The 19,301-nt window shown below is 50.8% G+C and overlaps 1 protein-coding gene across 1 annotated transcript in view; it reads right to left on the reverse strand.

Moving 5' to 3' along the window:
* Positions 1 to 13,693: 13,693 nt before the first annotated feature.
* The window catches only part of LOC138752543 (lymphotoxin-alpha-like), a 71,063-nt gene continuing 65,455 nt past the window's right edge, over positions 13,694 to 19,301 (reverse strand). Inside the window, exons 4-5 of the mRNA XM_069915341.1 lie at positions 17,696 to 17,755; positions 13,694 to 15,612 (exon numbers count right to left, since the gene is read on the reverse strand). Coding sequence (XP_069771442.1) covers positions 15,191 to 15,612; positions 17,696 to 17,755 — 482 coding nt within the window. The 3' untranslated portion in view covers positions 13,694 to 15,190. The remainder of the gene's footprint in view (positions 15,613 to 17,695; positions 17,756 to 19,301) is intronic.

Raw genomic sequence — 19,301 nt, forward strand, 5'->3', positions numbered from 1 at the left:
GCGCTCAGGCCTCACATCCAGAGCAGGAAACAGCTTTTTCCCCCAAGCCATCAGGCTCCTGTTAAAGGTTAGCATAGCAGTTAGTGCCATGCTGTTACAGTGCTAGCAGCCCGGGTTCAAAACCCGCGCCATCTGCAAGGAGTTTATACGTCTTTCCCGTGTCTGTGTGGGCTTCCTCCAGTTTCCTCCCGCTCTCCAAATCGTACCAGGGGATTGAAGGTCAATTGGAAGGCGCGGGCTGATGGTCGAAAGGGCCTGTTACCGCGCCGTACTTAAAATCGATTGCTCCGAACCCGAATGGTGTCGTCCCATCTGATTTTCCCCATGGTCTATGCAAGAGGGCACCCCCTCCTCCCCTCCCCCCACCACCTAACCTAAAAACCACAGACCACAAAATGTCCTGCCCACACTAAACCCAGACTAAACCCACTTGCCTGCACCTGGCCCCTATCCTTCGAAGCTCATTCTATCCCTGCATGCATCCACAGGTTAGAAGGTCCGAAGGGGTCTGTTTCTGTGCTGTAATGTTCTGTGTCATATTAAACACACTGGATGAGAGATGGCTTTGATAGAGGAGAATGGACACCCAACGTCTTTTACCATGGGGTCACAATGACAAATACTAGAGGGCGTCTGTTTAAGGTGAGGGGAGGAAGGTTTTGGGGTGACATCAAGGGTATGTTGTGGGACCACCCCCTCCCCGTCCCTCCCCCGCTAACAACAAACCAAACTTGAACCCACCCGCCAGGTTCACTGACCCTCGACGAGGCCGCCCCCGAGTATTCCCGCCGAATCCTGGTTGCTTTTCTCCGCCAAGGGAAGCAGAGGCAGTGATGGAGAGGAGTTACAGGGAGACAGTCACCCCTAGAAGGCAGGAGTCAGGGAATTGGGTGACTGTGAGGAAAGGAGGGAGAGCGCCAGTGCAGAGTACCCCTGAGGAAGTGCCCCTCAGCAACATGTATTCGGCTTTGGATACTGCTGGGGGGGAACAGCCTATCAGGGACGAGTCGTGGGGGTCAGGTCTCTGGCACAGGAGCTGCCCCTGAGGTTCAGAAGGGAAAGAAGGATAAGAATAGGATTCTTGTAGTTGGGGACTCATTAGTCAGAGGGACAGATAGAAGGTTTGTGGGACGAGATCAGGGATCCAGGTTGGTCTGTTGCCTCCCTGGTGCCAGGGTCAGGGATATCTCTGATCGAGTACATAGCATTCTGCAAAGGGAAGGAGAACAGCCAGAAGTCGTGGTCCATGTGGGGACCAATGACTAAGTTAGAAGTAGGGATGAGGTCGTGAAACAGGATTATGTAGAATTAGGTAGGAAGTTAAAAAACAGGACCTCCAAGGTAGTAATCTCTGGATTGCTGCCGGTGCCACACGCTAGTGAGGGTAGAAACAGGAGGATGTGGAGGATGAATGCGTGGCTAAAGAGATGGTGCAGGGGGCAAGGGATAAGGTTTCTGGATCATTGGGATCTCTTCTGGGGAAGGTCGGACCTGTACAAAAGGGACGGACTCCACTTGAACTGGAGGGGGACCAATGTGCTGGCAAGCAGATTTGCTAGAGCTGTGGGGGAAGGTTTAAACTAGTTTGGCAGGGGGGTGGGGAACAGAGTGTGAGAGCAGTGTCCAGGGAGTATGGCCACCTAGATAGGAATAAAAACGATAACAAAGGTAGGATGGAGATTAGGGTAGAAGGTAGAAAAGAGAATGTATGTGAAGGTCATTCTCTGAGATGCATATATTTTAATGCAAGAAGCATAGTGAACAAGGTAGATGAGCTGAGAGCATGGATAGATACTTGGGGTCACGATATTGTGGCAATTAGTGAGACCTGGCTACAGGAGGGGCAGGACTGGCAACTTAATATTCCAGGATACATTTGTTTTAGATGTGATAGACCAGGGGGTAAAAAAGGAGGAGTTGCTCTGCTTGTTAAGGAGGACATTACTGCCGTGAGGTGGCAGGATGGTATGGAGGGATCGACCAGTGAGGCTGTTTGGGTGGAATTGAGGGGTGGAGGAGGCAAGAGGGTGCTAATAGGGGTGTATTACAGACCACCAAATGGGCCAAGAAAATTAGAGGAACAAATTTGTAGGGAGATAACGTATATGTGTGAAAATCATAAGGTAGTGATCATGGGAGATTTTAACTTCCCACACATTGATTGGGATACCCATACGGTTAGAGGGCTGGATGGGCTGGAGTTCGTTAAACGTATTCAGGATTGTTTTCTAAATCAGTTAGTAGAAGAACCGACTCGGGACGGTGTAATACTGGATCTCCTGTTAGGGAACGAGCTAGGTCAGGTAGCGGACATTAATGTTGGAGAACCAATTGGGTCTAGTGATCATAATTCTGTTAGTTTTAGGGTAGTTTTAGGGAAGAGCAAGGAGAGGCCTAAAGTTGAGGTTCTGGATTGGAAAAGAGCAAATTTCGAAGGAATAAGAAGGGATTTGGGGAGTATTGAGTGGGACAGGATATTTTCAGGTAAGGATGTTAATGAAAAATGGAGGATATTCAAAAAAGAAATTTTGAGGGTACAGAGTAGTTATGTCCCAGTGTGGATCAAAGGAAAGGCTGGAAGTCATAGGGAGGCTTGGTTTTCGAGGAATATTGGAAATTTGGTTAGGAGAAAAAGGGAGGTGTACAAGAGGTATAAAGAGCAGGGAACTGAGAAGTTGAAGGAGGACTACAAGGAGTGTAGTAGGAATCTTAAGAAAGAAACGAGAAAGGCCAAAAAAAGGCATGAAGAGGCTTTGGCTGACAGAGTAAAAATAAATCCAAAGGGTTTCTAGAAGTACATTAAAAGTAAAAGATGAGTGAGAGATAAAATTGGACCCCTTGTAGATAGCGAGGGTAGGCTGAGTGGGAAGTCTGAGGAAATGGGGGAAATTTTGAATGATTTCTTTGCCTTGGTATTCACTAGGGAAAAAAATGTTGAACCAGTTGAAGTAAAGAAAAATAGTGGGGAGGTCATGAAGCATATAAGGATAACCGAGGAGGTAGTGATGGCTGTGTTAAAAAAGATAAAGGTGGATAAATCTCCCGGACCGGACAAAATATTCCCTAGGACACTCAGGGAGGCTAGTGGACAGTTAGTGGGGCCATTAACAGAGATATTTAGGATGTCACTGGCCATGGGGGTGGTGCCAAAGGATTGGAGGGTGGCGCATATGGTTCCTCTGTTTAAGAAAGGGTCCAAATGCAAACCTGGGAATTATAGGCCTGTAAGTCTGACGTCTGTGGTGGGCAAGTTGATGGTAAGTGTTCTGAGGGATGCTATTTACAAATTTTTGGAGGTACAGGGATTGATAGGGAGTAATCAGCATGGTTTTGTCAGGGGTAGATCATGCTTGACAAACCTGATTGAGTTCTTCGAGGGGGTTACAAAAAAGGTTGATGAAGGGAAAGCTGTGGATGTTGTCTATTTGGACTTTAGTAAAGCTTTTGACAAAGTTCCCCACAGGAGGTTAGGAAAAAAGGTGAAGGCATTAGGTATAAATAAAGAGGTAGTGAAATGGATTCAGCAGTGGTTGGATGGGAGGTGTCAGAGAGTAGTGGTAGAAAATTGTTTGTCCAATTGGAGGCTGGTGACTAGTGGAGTTCCTCAGGGTTCGGTCCTGGGTCCACTATTATTTGTTATATATATTAACGATCTGGATGTAGGGGTGGAGAACTGGATAGGCAAGTTTGCGGATGACACAAAGATTGGTGGTGTTGTGGACAGTGAGGTAGATTACCGTAGATTAAAAGGTGATATAGGAAGGCTGGAGGTGTGGGCTGAGAAATGGCTGATGGAATTTAATGCAGATAAATGTGAGGTGCTACATTTTGGAAAGGCAATTTTAAATAGGTCATATACATTGAATGGTAGACAATTGAGGAGTGCAGAGCAACAAAGGGATTTAGGAGTTATGGTAAATAGTACCCTCAAGGCTGATACTCAGGTAGATGGTGTGGTGAAGAAGGCATTTGGAATGTTGGCATTCATAAATCGGAGTATTGAATTCAAGAGTAGGGAGGATATGATGAAATTGTACAAGGCATTGGTGAGGCCAAATTTGGAGTACTGTGTACAGATTTGGTCACCAAATTATAGGAAAGATATAAACAAAATAGAGAGAGTGCAGAGAAGGTTCACGAGAATATTTTAAAGGATTTCAGGGTCTGAGTTACAGGGAAAGATTGTGCAGACTGGGGCTTTTTTCTCTGGAGCGTAGAAGATTGAGAGGGGACTTGATAGAGGTGTTTAAGATTTTAAAAGGGACAGACAGATTAAATGTGGATAGGCTTTTTCAATTAAGAAAGGGGGAGATTCAAACTAGAGGACATGGTTTAAGATTGAAGGGGGAAAATTATAAGGGGAACATGAGGGGAAATTTCTTTACTCAGAGGGTGGTGGGGATGTGGAATGAGCTTCTGGCAGACGTGGTCGAGGCGGGATCATTGGTTACATTTAAGGAAAGACTGGATCGTTACATGGATAGGAGGGGACTAGAGGGGTATGGACCGGGTGCTGGTCAGTGGGACTAGGAGGGTGAGGATTTGCTACGGCATGGACTAGTAGGGCCGAACTGGCCTGTTCTGTGCTGTAAGTGGTTATATGGTTATATGGTTAAGATCAAAGCCTCTCGGGCACTGGGCGGGGAGGGGATGGGTGGGGATTCCCCAAACCCCACGCTCTCTCTCTCCACCCCAGTAAACCCACCTGAGGGTTGGAGGCAAGAGTCCCAGCGCCTCGGAGAATCAGTCCCAGCCACAGACTGTCTGTGTAGGAGCAGGCAAACAGCAGATTTTACTTTTAATATCGACCACATCCTTAACAGTTTACAAGAAAGCCATCAAATTAGACAGGTCTGAGAAGGGAGGGAGGGCTCAATCTGCCACTTCAAAGGGCCAGGGGAACATTCAAAATTACCTTGCAGCTCAACAATTCTCCCTTTTTATCACTTCCCAGAAAGACGGAATATGTTAATGCAGGAGATTCGAGCAAAACAACCCTGGTAGATGTTCTCCCCATTCAGATTCTGGAGAAAGTCAAGTTGAGTTTATTGTCACCCGATTGTACAGGTAAAACCACATTATCCGGTCCTCGCAGACACACAACCAGATGTAACACACATACAGACAAATAATACATGTGCAGGGCAAGTATTATAGAGGTGAAAATAAATAACTAAATCAAGTTTTGCGCAAATGAGACTCTTGGATGGTTAATGGGTCAGAGGCAAGCACGGTTAGTGTAGGGGGGATGGTTAGTGTAGGGGGACACGATTAGTGTAGGGGGGACACGATTAGTGTAGGGGGCAAGGTTAGTGTAGGGGACACGGTTAGTGTAGGTGGCATGGCTAGTGTAGAGGCAAAATGGTTAGTGTAGGGGCAAGGTTAGTGTAGGGGACACGATTAGTGTAGGTGGCATGGCTAGTGTAGAGGCAACATGGTTAGTGTAGTTGGGTACAGTTATTGTAGAGGAGACACGGTTAGTGTAGGGGACACGGTTAGGATAGGGGGCACGGTTAGTGTAGAGGGTACGGTTCTTGCAGGGGGCAAGGTTAGTGAAGAATGGGCAAGGTTAGTGTAGGGGGACAAGGTTAATTAGGGGGCATGGCTAGTGTAGAGTGGGCAAGGTTAGTGTAGGGGGCACGGTTCGTGTAAAGGGACATGGTTAGGGTAGGGGGGCACAATTAGTGTAGGGGTCACAGTTAGTGTAGGGGACACGGTTAGTGTAGGAGGCATGGCTAGTGTAGAGGCCACACGGTTAGTATAGTGGGGTACAGTTAGTGTAGAGGAGACACGGTTAGTGTAGGGGACACAGTTAGGATAGGGGGTACGGTTAGTGTAGAGGGCACGGTTAGCGTAAGGGGTGTGGCTAGTGTAGAGGCGACACGGTTAGTGTAGGGGGTACGGTTAGTGTAGGGGGACACAGTTAATGTAGGGGGCATGGTTAGTGTAAGGGAGGCACGGTTAGGGTAGGGGTATAGTTAGTGTTGCGGGGATAGAGTTAATGCAGTGATTAACGAGCACCCTACACAGCACTAGCCACCTCAGTACAAATCTGGCCTGGTCTCTCTGGAGTTTGTACAATCTTCCCATATTTGCATGGGTTTCTTTTGAGAGCTCCTCTTTCCTCCCACCCTCCATTGGGTGGACCAGCACTTGGGAGGAAGAGCCTGTAACCGAGCGGTGGGTCAAAATTTAAAATTTATCACAAGCTGTTGCGTCCTTGATGAGCTGCAATAGAAATTAACTGGACAATGGTATCTTCCAAACAACAAGATTTTTATTAATAACTATTAATAATTTAAAATCTTACTTAACACTAACTTATCTCCACCATGCGCAAATGTATGTGTGTGTGTGTTAGAGAGAGAGGTTTTTTGTGTGTGTATGAGAGGTTTTGTGTGTGTGTGTGTGTGTGTGTGTGTGTGTGTGTGTGTGTGTGCGTGTGTGTGCGTGCGTGCGTGTGTGTGTGCGTGTGTGCATGTGTGTGTGTGTGCGTGTGTGTATATGTGTGTATGTGTGTGTGCGCGCGCGCGTGTATGTGTGCGCACGTGTGTGTGCGTGTGTGTATGTGTGTGTGCGTGTGTCTGTGTGTGTTTGTGTGTGTGCGCGCGCGAGTGTTTGTGCGTGTGTGTGTATGTGTGCGTGTGTATGTGTGTGTGTGCGCGTGTCTGTGTGTATGTGTGTGTATGTGCATGTGTGCATGTGCGTGCGTGTGCGTGTGTGTATGTGTGTGTGTGCGTGTGTGTATGCATATGTGTGTGTGTGTGTGTGTGTGTGTGTGTGCGTGTGTGTGTGTGTGTGTGTGTCCGTGTGTGTGGGCAGGTTCCAACACCATACAGTTAGTCCTGGCTGCAAAAAGAATGAATTTTTAAAGTTGTTACTTTTGCATTGAAACTCAGATTCTTTGAACTGTTGCTCAACCGTAATTATGGAGTTAGGCCTGAGGCCTCAGACTCCTCAAAACGCACGGAATCCTCGCCGTGGTCCTTTCAGAGGAATGGTTCTTCATACAAATGATTTTCCAAAAATCCCACCCACCCCCCCCCCCCCCCCGCCCCCCACCACCTCTTTCACATGGAGGTTTCAGGAACTGGGTTTCACTTGATGATTTCACATACCCAGGCGAGAGTTCCATGAGGGGGCCGTGTAGAAATCGCCATGGCAGAAATGGCCTTGTTTGGCAAGGTGACAGTGAGGTGGCTCCTGTTCATTGCCACTGATTTTGTGGATCTCCCGGGATGAGGAGGAGGAGAGCTCCGTTGCTGTACCACCTCGTCTGACCCCCAGACATTTCCTGGTGCAATATGGAAAGGTCTCCTTGAATCGCATAGCACAACCTCACGGCTGCCTCTTTCATTTCTCCAAGAGCATGAATCCTGGCCTCTTGCCTGTTTATAAAGTGATCAGGCAAAGGCCGGCTTGTTTCTCTGAAGTTACTCAAACTGCTCCAATCAGCAGTCCACTGCCTGTCCACTGGGCTGTTCCGTCCAAAAGTCCGCTCTGTGTGCGCAGAGGCTTCTGAGCAAATAATCTGTTGCCTTGGGCTAATGGCAGGGTTTCTTTTATGGTCACTTACACAGCTTTAGCCAAGCAAAGAATCAGCAGGCATTTCGTCTTCCAAGCTGGTCTGCGTCCATGACTGTCCCTTGTCCAGCCCACAATTCCTTTACCAAGAAATGTATGTAGTAACTGATCAATAATAGAATTCCATCCCACAGGAAAACAATGAGAGAGGATGGAGGTCCCATCGTTCAGGGGGAGCACTGATCCTTTCAACCCACGTCATCTCTTTCAAATGATTTAATGTTGCTTCTTACCAATGCTGCACCCTCTGCTTACGTGCCTGCTTAGATGCCTGTCCTTCCCTACCAGCTGACCATATGTGTGTGCCAGCCGCTTCTTCACTTTGGTTCTCAAACCCCCCCTTCTTGGAAATCGAGTTTAAACCACCCCCCCCCCCACCCCTGCCAGGATCTCGGAGGGCCTTTCCTGGACCCAACACGCCGACGGCGTTGCAAAGACTGCACACCCAGCGCCTCTACTTCCCCAGGGATTGGTGGAGGTTCAGTACGGCACCGGACCACCCTGGCAAATTTCTATAGGCGGTAGAAGGCGGTGGCGAGCCCCCTGACTGGCTGCATCGCGGCCCGGCATGGGGACAGCAACACCCCTGAGCGGGAAGCAATGCAGCCCAGGAGATCACTGACTCTCTCAGGGCGAGACTAGTGGCTTGGGGCAGAGCCTCTTGCTATAACGGAGTTCTGGTGCTTTGCAAAGTGAATTTAAAAAAAACCTGCGGCTGTGTCAGTGTTTGTTTATCAAGCAACCACTCTCTTTTGCTTATCTTTCCCTTTGTATTAGGGATTCCGGGCAATGCTAATGACGACTTTTGGACATTTCATGTAATTTTTTTCACGTTCGTTTTATTTTCACGACAATAAAAGGAAACCGTGATTATCAGGAATGGAAACAGCTCATCCTCAGCCTTGAGAAGTAGATCCCGGTGCCGCCAGCAGGTGACAGCATTGCCCTTCTTCTGCACTCTACTCTTCCCCATTCACCGGTGGGCACTGCAAACGCCAAAGGGTGCACTCAGCGCCATCCTCTCCGCCCGGCAGCATCCCCCCAGACCCCTCCCCGTCGCCCAGAGGCGATGCTCTCTCAGGCAAAAGCCAGGAGAGGTTTTGGGAGAGAGGTGGAAAATGAGGGGATGGGGGAAAGATTCGGGAGGGGGGATGGAAATTAGTTGGTGGGGTGGGGGATAAATGGTGGAATTATCTACTTTGACAGGGAAAAATAAGGAAAGCAGGTTCAGGAACAGTGGCTCCCCCTCCACCGTCAGACTCCTCAACGACAAACTCACTCAGGGACTCACTTAAGGGCCTCGTTCTTGTGCACTTTATTGATTTTCCTTCTTTCCATACTGCAGTTTGTTGACAGTCAATATCTACTGACAGTTCTTTATTTGTTTACATGTTCACACTGTGTCCAGTTTATTTTTTGCACGACCAATTCGTGGTAATTCTGCCGCGCTTGCGGGAAAAAGGAATCGCAGGGTTGTACGTGATGTGATGTCTGCACTGGGACAATAAATCTGTCTTCTATTGAAATTATGAGTGAATGTAGGGAATTGAGGAGCAGAAGAACGTGTTCTCAAGAGGGTGGTCTGCGGATGGACTGTACGAATCAGACACTATTTATTGTCCTGTAATATTACACAGGGTAAATCACGAGCAATGCCCGGCGCCTCTTACATTCGGAGAAAGGGAAGCGAGGGACTCCCTTCGGAGACACGCAGGATCCGTGGATTCGCTTCCAATGCCTGGCTCCCGTGAGCCAGTCTCCGGCAGCCCGCAGCTTGTGCGGAGTCCTTCAGCCACCGAGCTCACCCCCCGCCAACTCCTATGTGGTCGCTGACCCCTCTGCTCCTCCTCAATGGACTTTGGGTTGAGAGGGGTGGTGGGGGGGGGGGGGGTTGGTTGTGGGTTAAGGGTGAAAGGGGAACACGATTTGGAGCATCTTGTTGGAGAGAGTGCAGAGGAGATTTACCAGGATGATTCCTGGATTGCAAGGGGTAATGTATGAGAAAGGTTTAGCCCAGTGGTTCCCAACCTTACCACTCACATTCCACTTTAAGTAATCCCTAGGCCGCCGAAGCTCTGTGATTAATAAGGGGTTGTTTAAGGTCGGACGTGGGTGGAAAGAGTTTGAGAACCACTGTTTTAATCGTCCCTCATTGACTCATTATGTGCACGGTTTCTGCTCCAAAGGAAATGGGCCACTGACAATATTCCTCCAGCAAAATATCTCAGTAACAATTGGGTCTAGGGCAACGATTCTTCACCATCCCTTCCCACCTTAAGCAATTCCTTACTAATCACAGAGCACCGATGGCATTGGGTTTACTTAAAGTGAGATGTGAGTGGACAGAAAATGGTTGAGAAGCACGGGTTTAGCTGTTATTGGACTCTATTCATTGGAGTATAGAAGAATGAGAGGGGATCTCATCAAGACATTTCGAACGCTGAAAGATGGGACAGAGTTGATGTGAAGAGGATGTTTTCCATGGTGGGCGAATCCAGGACAACAGGGCACAGTCTTAGAATTAGAGGGTACCATTTATTTATAAATGGAATTCAAAATTGTTAATTGGCCACCACCCTGAGTGATGAAGCTTCCTCTCATGTTGCTTCTAAACCTTTGCCCCCCAACCCTTAACTTATGACCCCTTGTTCCAATCTCCCCTATCCCAAGGGGAAGAGCCTATTCACATCTACTCTCTATATACCCCTCATAATTTTAAACACCTCTATCAAATCCCCCCTCAACCTTCTATCCTCCAATAAATAAAGACCCAGTCTCCTCAGTCTTTCACCGTATTCTAGATACTGCAATCCAGGCAACATTTTAATCCATCTTCTCTGCACCCTCTCTACATCGTCAATATCTTTCCTATAATTTGGAGACCAGAACTGCACACATTGTTCCAAATTTGGCCTCACCAACACCATGAACAGTCTCAACATCACCTCCCAGCTCCTGTATTCTATGCTTTGATTTATAAAGGCCAGCATACTAAAAGCCTTCTTCACCACCCTATCCCCATGAGATTTTACCTTCAAGGAATGATGAACCTAGATCTTTCTGCTCCACTGCATTCCTCGATGCCCTCCCGTTTACTATGCGTGTCTTGTTTTGATTATTCCTTCTGAAATGAAGCACCTCACACTTATCTACATTAAACTCCATCTGCCACCTTTCCAAACAGTCCAAATCCTTCTGCAGTCCCTGAAAACCCTCCTCACTGTCCACAACTCCCTCTGATTTGATTATTTATTAATTATCTATTGTTTCTTTCCTTTGTAGGTGGGTAGGGGAGCAGGGAGGGTGTTAGTGGGGTGGTTGAGGGAGGTTGGGTGGTTTTAAAAAAAATTTTAATGTGATGTTTGTATCCAATGTTATGTGGCTTAAAATTTTAAATATTAAAAATAAACTATGTTTACATTTACTACTTGTGGTCATACTGTAGTAGTTTATTTCAATAAACCTATTTTAATGCCCCCCCACCCCCCCAAAAAAAAAGTAGAGGGCACCCATTTAAAATAGAGAAGAGAAATTTCTTTAGTCAAAGGGTCTTGGATTTGCAGATTCGTTGCCACCTACAGCTGTGGAGGCCCGATCACTGGGGGAGTTTAAGGGGTGGGAGGGGGGATTGATAATCAGGGGATCAAGGGATTTGGGGACAAGTCCGGAACTTGAAGCTAGATGTGAGAACGGTTTGGCTCAGGGTGGAGTGGTGGAGCAGGCTCGATGAGCCGAGTGGCCGGCTTCTGTTCCTTTCTCTTCTTGTGATGATCTTCACACCGAGAGCGGTGGGGGTGTGGAACAAGCTGCCAGCTGAAGTGGTGAACGGGGGCTCGATTCGACATTGTAAGAAAATTTGGGCAGGTCCATAGGTGGGAGGGATGCGGACTGGGTCCAGGTCCTTGGGACTAGGGAGGGAAATAGTTTGGCACAGACTAGATGGGCCAAATGTCATCTTTCTGTGCTGCAATGTACTATGGTTCTCTCTGCTGTGATCTTGTTCAAAGATAGACTGGGATTGAGGGGATGAATGGCCTCCTCTTGCTCATTTTCCAAATGAAATAAAACTAAAAATGTGTCCGGGTAACAGAACCACAATTGGCGACACAGGCCCAGGTTGTTCTCCCAACTACATTCACCCTCCCACACTCGTTCACACATACACACACCCACACATACACACTCTCTCACACACACACTCATTCACACACACACCCACACATACACACTCTCTCTCACACACACACACACTCATTCACACTCACACACACACGTTCACACACACACGTTCACACACACACTCACATACTCATTCACACACACAATTGTTCACACACACTCACACACACATTGACACATACACACTATACACACTCGTTCACGCACATACATGTTCACACACAAACAATTGTTCACACATACACACACCTTACACACTCGTTCACACACACAGACACTAACACACACACGTTCACACACATTCTTTCACACACTCTCACAAATGCACATGCCCACCAACGTCTCCCCCCCCCCCACTCCCCCCCCCCCCGCCCCTCGTTGACACAAACGATCCCTGCGCTCGTTTTCCGCAGAGGCTCTGTGATAAGGCGGGGGATGGGAACGGCCTCGGGGGAAGGAGAGACAGACCCGGCGGGTGGTCACTGTTCCTCTTTATTGAGCCGTTGGCTGAGCCAGCGTCGAGTCCGGTGAACCCTTGTGCAAAACCCACGCACTTCCCCCGCACCAACATTAAATAAAGTCAACCGCAGACAAGTACTTCGGAAAAATAAGTTAAAGACCTTGAAATCCCGCACGAAATAAATAAGGGGCTGGGTGAAGGCGGCGGCAGCAGGAAGCACGAAACGTGGGAGATGGCGTTCGTTCCCGGAGACTTCCCTGCCCTCAGCCTGCTCCTCGCTCAGCGGGGTCCACCTCCCCAGCGTGGAGTTCGGCTCGGCGTTGAATCTGGCCCCCCAGAATGAAGCCGCATGGCCCGAAACCAAACGATAACTCAATGAGGGGGAGGGGAGGTGGGGGGGGGAGGTGGGGGGGGGGAGGGCTGAACAGCAATTGTGGAAGTCAGGGCGTCCCCTCCCAAGAAATAAAAACCCCTGGTATCCGGGATCTAAGGAACCGACAGTCTCAAGCAACCGGCAAAAAAAATCCACGTATTGGTGGGCGAAGCGGTGTTACAGCGCCGGGGATCGAATCCCCGCGCCGACTGAAGGTTCTCCCCTCCACCCCCGCGTCTGCGTGAGCTACCGCCCACCTTTCCAAAAAAACGTACCGGTGGGTGGGGGGGGGGGGCTTCACAGGCCATCAGTGGGGAGCTGGAAGAAAGGAAGCAGAGGGGGTTCAGCGGACCCTGGAGACGTCGTCCGGTTGGAGAGTTCCCCCCGGGACGGAGCGGTTAGATTCGGAGGCAGTGAGCGAGGCCACGCAACTGTGGGAATGGGGTTGGGAGTTAAAATGGTCTTGCCCGGGGTAGGGGGGGGGGGGTGAGGGATCGGGGAGGAGGGGGTGGTCGGGCCCGTCAGCATCCCGCGCCGTTCCCGTTGAAACCTGACGGTTCAAGGCCAGCGACGAGGAACGCTCGCGTCTGGACGGCGCACCTTCGACCCGAAGCATTTGCCTCCACCGACGCTGCTCGTTCCCCTTGCTTTCTGCACCTGACTCCTGCACCTCTCCTGGCCCAGACACCCCCCTCCCCCCCCCACATAATCAAAGTATTTAAATTAAGCCAAACCCTCCTCGGGCACGGACCTCCAAAGATTCACTGGCCCCTGACATTTATTTCTAGGTGCCCCGGTGGTGAATGACGACCAGGTTTGAGATTTCAGCAGGGCTGCTTGGACTGTCGCAGCAGAAACGGGAACTGGGACCTGATCCTGATTTTACAGCCGCTACTGGAAGTAGGTCAGCGTTGGGAGATGTTCGAGTTACAGACTCTTCTGAAGAATTAACCGAAGATCCTTAACCTGAACGTTAAACTTCGGCTCTCCCTCCCCCCTCTCTCAATCTCCCCCTCCTCCCCTCTCTCAATCTCCCCCTCCTCCCCTCTCTCAATCTCCCCTCTCTGAATCTCCCCCTTCTCCCCTCTCTCGCTTCAATTCTCCCTCCCTTTCCCTTTTTCCCTCTGCCTCTTCCTCTCTGTCCTTCATTCTCCCTCTCTCTCAGTCCTTCATCCTCTCTCTCCCCTTCTCCTTCCTCTCTCTCTCCGTCCTTCATTTTCCCTCTCATTCTCTCCCCCTTCACCTTCCTCTCTCTCTCTCCGTCCTTCATCTCCCTCACTCTCCCCTTCTCCTCCCCCCTCTCTCTCCGTCCTTCATCTCCCTCCCCCTCCCCTTCCTCTCTTTTTCCTCCCTTCATTCTCCCTCTCCCTCACTCTCCCTTTCTCCTTCCTCTCTCTCCGTCCATTCTCCTTCCTCTCTCTCTGTCCTTCATTTTCCTTCCTCTCTCTCTCCATCCGTCCTTCATTCTCCCTCTCTTCCCTCTCTCTCTCCGTTCTTCATTCTCCCTCTCCCTCACTCTCCTTCCTCTCTCTCTCCGTCCTTCATTCTCCCTCTCTCCCCTTCACCTTCCTCTCTTTCTCCATCCTTCATCTCCCTCTGCCTCCTCTTCTTCCTCTCTCTCTCCGTCCTTCATTCTCCCTCTCCCTCACTCTCCCCTTCTCCTTCCTCTCTCTCACCGTCCTTCATCTCCCTCCCCTTGTCCTTCATCTCCCTCCCCTTGTCCTTCCTCTCTCTCTCTCCGTCCTTCATTCTCCCTCTCTCCCTTTCTCCTTCCTCTTTTTCTTTCTTCCCCTCTCCTTACTTGCACAAATGGCTCCCACTTGCGTCACCTCCTCTCCACCTCCCAGTTCCTCAGCCTCCTGTCTCCATTCTTCAGTCCCAGGAACGATGGGCGCCGTCAAATCCAGGCCCTCCGGAGTCGGAGTGGGTAGGGGGCGCGGCTCCTCCATTCAAACCCTCCCCCTCCCCGACTTCGGAATTTCCCTGGATTCTTCCTTCCACCCGAGGCTGGGTTTCCCGCAGCCGCTCTCGCAGGGAGGTGGGCAGGACCGCCCGTGGCGTGGCGCTTGAACACCCGCTGACGCCCGACCGTCCGATGGGTTGGCGATGTCAACCACCCCCCCCCCCCCCCACCTAAACCTGATCACGGAAAGTAGATATTTACAGCACGGTACAGGCCCTTCAGCCCACAGTGTTGTACTAACCCAATAACCTCTAGCAACTGCCTCGAATTTCCCTGTTGCATTAGCTTCCATTGTTTCTCAGTTCCATGTACGAAAAGGGTCCTATTGCCCCTGCCTCCACCATTATGGCCAGCAAAGCATTCCATGCCCCCTGTGCAAAGAAAGTACCTCTTATATCGCCCCTCCCAATGAGAAGCCGAACCCCCTCCCTCCAACCACCTATTTCAACCACTTTGGTGGGCCCACAGACCGAGGTGAACATTTGGACCACTGAGGGGAGGTCAGGCAGATAGCAAATCTGGAATTGAAACACATAGGGGGGGGGGCATTCCCTCATCGTTGCTCGACGCTCTCTGAGGGACGCGATGGGTAAAGGGGGTTGCGCACGTCTCTCGGCCCCAGGGAGGCAAGTCACTGAATTCTGAAGGCTCCGAAGTAAGTCCGATGAGGTTCTAGCTCGACCCATTTGAAGGGCGTGATCTTCACGGTGAGGCGCGTGTCCTTCTCCAGGAGGAACACACCTCCCTGCCGGAGGGAGTGGTACCAGGGCTTGTTGTTCGACACCTCGCAGACGGTTTGGGCGGCCTCCATGAGGTCCAGGGGGTGCTGGGCGCCGTCACTGGGCTCCGATCGCTGCTGGTACCGAATCTGAATCCCGAGGACCTCCGACCCGGCCTGGCAGTTCTTCCCCGCGAAGAAGGCCTGCGAGTACACGTAGTAGTGGCCCATCTCGAGGACGATGATGGAGCCCCGGCTGTAGTTCATGGACCGAAGGGTGGACTCCCTCCTCGTGAATTCCCAGTTGACGCTTGAATGGTCTAGCTTGCCCACAGCTTGGGGGTAGTTAAGAAGGCGGGGTGGAGGAAGGAAAAGAGATGCACGTCAAACCTGGGACATGTACACGCCGACCCCCAGCAATGCTTCTCAACCCTCTGAGTTCCTCCAGCCGTGTTTCTGGCCACTGACTGATGATCGTTGGCCAAGTCGACGCTTATGGCGCAGTTGGGTGGAGTTAGGTGAGGTGCCAACCCAGACAAGGCCGGTTCAGGGGAAAGGTTGCGGGGGACCAACACAGGTGGAGCAGTGGGGGGAGTGCTGCGAGCTGGAGCGGAGAAATGCCCGCTGACTTTGAGCATTTCAGTAAAATGGTGGACAGGTGGGTGGATGGGAGGGGCGTGGACCGGGTGCAGGCCAGTGGGACGAGGCAGAAGAATAGTTCAACCCCCACCAGGCGGGCCGAAGGGCCTTTTTGTTTGCGCTCTAATGCTTTACTGGGCTAATAGAATGTACCAGTGAGATTTCGAATCCGATCTCTGCAACTATGTAGTCTTAATTCAAATGTTCTTTTCAACTTAACTGCTGGTTTTGGGTTTTCACATACCATCGGCCCGTGATATGGCAACTGATTTAAAAAAAACCTTCTGAACAAACTAAACCTTCCCTCTTTCACACCCTTTATCCTGCATTCATGTGCCTGAGAGTCTTAAACGACAACCACCTTGCGCTCAACGCCAGCAAAACCAAGGAGATGATCGTGGATTAGTGGAGAGGGGCAAGAACTTCAAATTCCCGGAGGTGAGGGATGGGGGGGGGGGGGGGTTCAGCATCCCCGGGGAGCTGTCCCGCAGGCTCCACGTCGATGCAATCACGAAAAAGGCTCGCCAGCGGCTATTCTTCGTGGGGCGTCTGAGGCGACTCGGTACCGTCACCGAAGTCTGTCGGAATCGTCTACAGGTGGACCATGGAGACCGTTCCGGCCGGTCGCATCGCTGCCCAGTACGGAGGCGCCAACTCTCAGGACCGGAATAAACTTCGGCGGGGTTGTGAACTCGGCCTGCGACATCACAGGGTTATAATACGAATGTTTGCAGCGTGACGCTACCGCAAAACCTCGAATTTTGTGACTTGTTCGGGACAACCTGCTGTCCCAGCATCTGCAGGTGGGGATGTTCTCCAGCCTGCGTTACCCTTCTCATCTTGCCTGACTTGGCAGGGGTTGTCAGACTAGCCGGGGGCGGGGGCAGTGCGCTGCTGGTGAAAGGGGGGGGGGCTGGTGTCGATTTAGGGGGGTGGGTACTGGGCCGGTCAGAAGGGCTGTTTAGTCCTGGATGTGTCGAACTTAAGGTTAGACACGCAGCACGGTAACGGGCCCTTTCCGTTCACAAGTTCGTGGCGCCCAAATCGTCCAATTAACCCTCAAACCCCCGACGTTTTGGAGGTCAGGAATAAACCCAGAAGAAACCGACGGAGAACGTACAGTCACCATACGGTCAGTGCCGGATTCGAACCCCCAGCCGCTGTAACGCCCGTATCTTGCGCTACAAATGCTACACATCTTGACTGTGCAGGGGTCAGGAGACGATGTCAAGGCAACTGCAGTGAATGGAAGGGACTGAGCGGAGAGCTGGGCTGGTACCATCCCGGCAAAGAGAGGGCAGAAATTCCCTGCAACCCAGTGGGAAGTCCTGGGAACTCCGCGTTCAACACACCGAGAGATTTCCCACGAAGGAGGAGAGAAGGAGAAGGACCAGCTCACGACGGTGCCAGCGGGCAAGATCGCAAACTGGAGCCAGCAGCGAAGGAATGGGTTCTGGGAGAGGGACGGGCCCCGGTTTGGGACAGGCAGTGAGGAGAGAAGATGTTGACGCGAGAGCTAAGGTTCGGGAGAGGGTGCGAGGAGGAAGTGGGTGGGGGGGGGGGGGGGGGGGAGCTGAGGTTCGGGATGTGAGGAGGGGAGCAGAGTGATGGGATTCAGGGGAGGGGGCAGAAATGGGGTCTGGGAGAGGGTGTGAGAAGGGCGTGGAGTGATGAAAGTTTGGGAGAGGGAGTGGGGTGTGAGGAGAGGGCAGTGATGAGTTCTGGGAGAGGGATAGCCAGTGAGGGCAGGGGAGGCAGGCTGGTCTGCGAGGTGTTTACCTATGAGATGAGCAATCGGCAGATCTGATGATCTGAAATATCTTGGAGCCTCTGGGTGACCTGTGGAAGAAACAGAATGGTGAGAAACGGATGGATTTCACACAGTAAGGCGGGGTGGGGGAGGGGGTACATGGTTAGTGTAAGGCAGGGGTGTCAAACTCAAATTCACGGAGGGCCAAAATTAAAAACTTGGACTAAGTCGAGGGCCGAACTAAATATTTATTGAAAATTTTCAACAACATCTGCATGTTTTCTCTTCTTTCAACATATGTAATGTTAAACTTTTTCTTATTAAAATAAATGTTTAATAATAGTTTTGGATAAACTCTTTCCAGAAGCATTAACAAATGAGAAATAAAATATTTAATAAATAATATTTCTCTATAGAGGATTTGTCAAATGTTGCTAGTGTGCTGTCAAATAGTAAAATCTGAGGGCTATTGAGAATGTGGGAGAATAACATGATTCCTGAAACAATCCAATGGGTGACTGATTGTGGGCATGAACTCTAGCAGGGTTATTTGCCATGCCCTTTTTCCATTGATACAGATATCCTTTGATTTACGTACTTTTCAAGTTTTATGCCTAATGAGCTTGTATCCAGGTGCAGGACCATTTTTAACCAGGAATATATTTATCACTGTGACATGAAACTATTGGAAGATCGTTTTATCCTGAGATTAAAGTTCATAATCCTTACTCAGGCCTGTGTGCGGGAGGGCGGGGGTTTGCGGGCGATCTGGTTGGACCACGACAGTCCGGGGGCATCGGCTCTCGCTGCAGGGCGGCATCTCGGCGGATCAGCGACCCCGTCACCGTGAGTCGCGGGTCGGCATGCGGCAGGGAGGGGGAGTGGGCAACGGTCCTGGCAAGGTCAGGCCCGAGGCCTCCGGTTCCAGGCGCTGGGAAGCGGCCTTGGCTTCCCCTGACACCGGCCAGGCCGTGCTGCGGTGGGGGGGCGGGCGGGGGAACACGACAGTGCGGGGGCATCGGCTCTCGCTGCAGGGCGGCATCTCGGCGCATCAGCGACCCCGTCACCGTGAGTCGCGGGTCGGCATGCGGCAGGGAGGGGGAGTGGGCAATGGTCCTGGCGAGGTCAGGCCCGAGGCCTCCGGTTCCAGGCGCTGGGAAACGGCCTTGGCTTCCCCTGACACCGGCCAGGCCCCAAAACCAGAGACCACGGTGAAATCCTGCAACGTAAACAGAGGAGGTGGGGGCGATTAGCGGGCTGATGCCAATGCATTCTGGGATTTGTTGTATTACTGTGCATGCGCTATACTGGCGCGGCAGCCAGCGGGCCACCTCTAATACATTTTTGAAATGATCTTGCAGGCCAAATATAATTATATCACAGGCCAAATTTAGCCCGCGGGCCAGAGTTTGACATGTGTGGTGTAAGGGGTCAAAGAAGGGGGACACAGTTAGTTTGGGGAGACACAGTTAGAGTAGGGGGACACGGTTAGTGTAGAGGGGGATACGTTTAGTGTAGAGGGAGTCACGTTTAGTGTAGGGGACACGGTTAGAGTAGGATGACACGGTTAGTGGAGAGGGGGATATGGTTAGTGTAGGGGACACAGTTAGTGTAAGGGGTCAAGGTAGTGTAGGG

Source organism: Narcine bancroftii, chromosome 2 (genome assembly GCF_036971445.1).
Source record: "Narcine bancroftii isolate sNarBan1 chromosome 2, sNarBan1.hap1, whole genome shotgun sequence".
Taxonomy (NCBI): Eukaryota; Metazoa; Chordata; class Chondrichthyes; order Torpediniformes; family Narcinidae; genus Narcine; species Narcine bancroftii.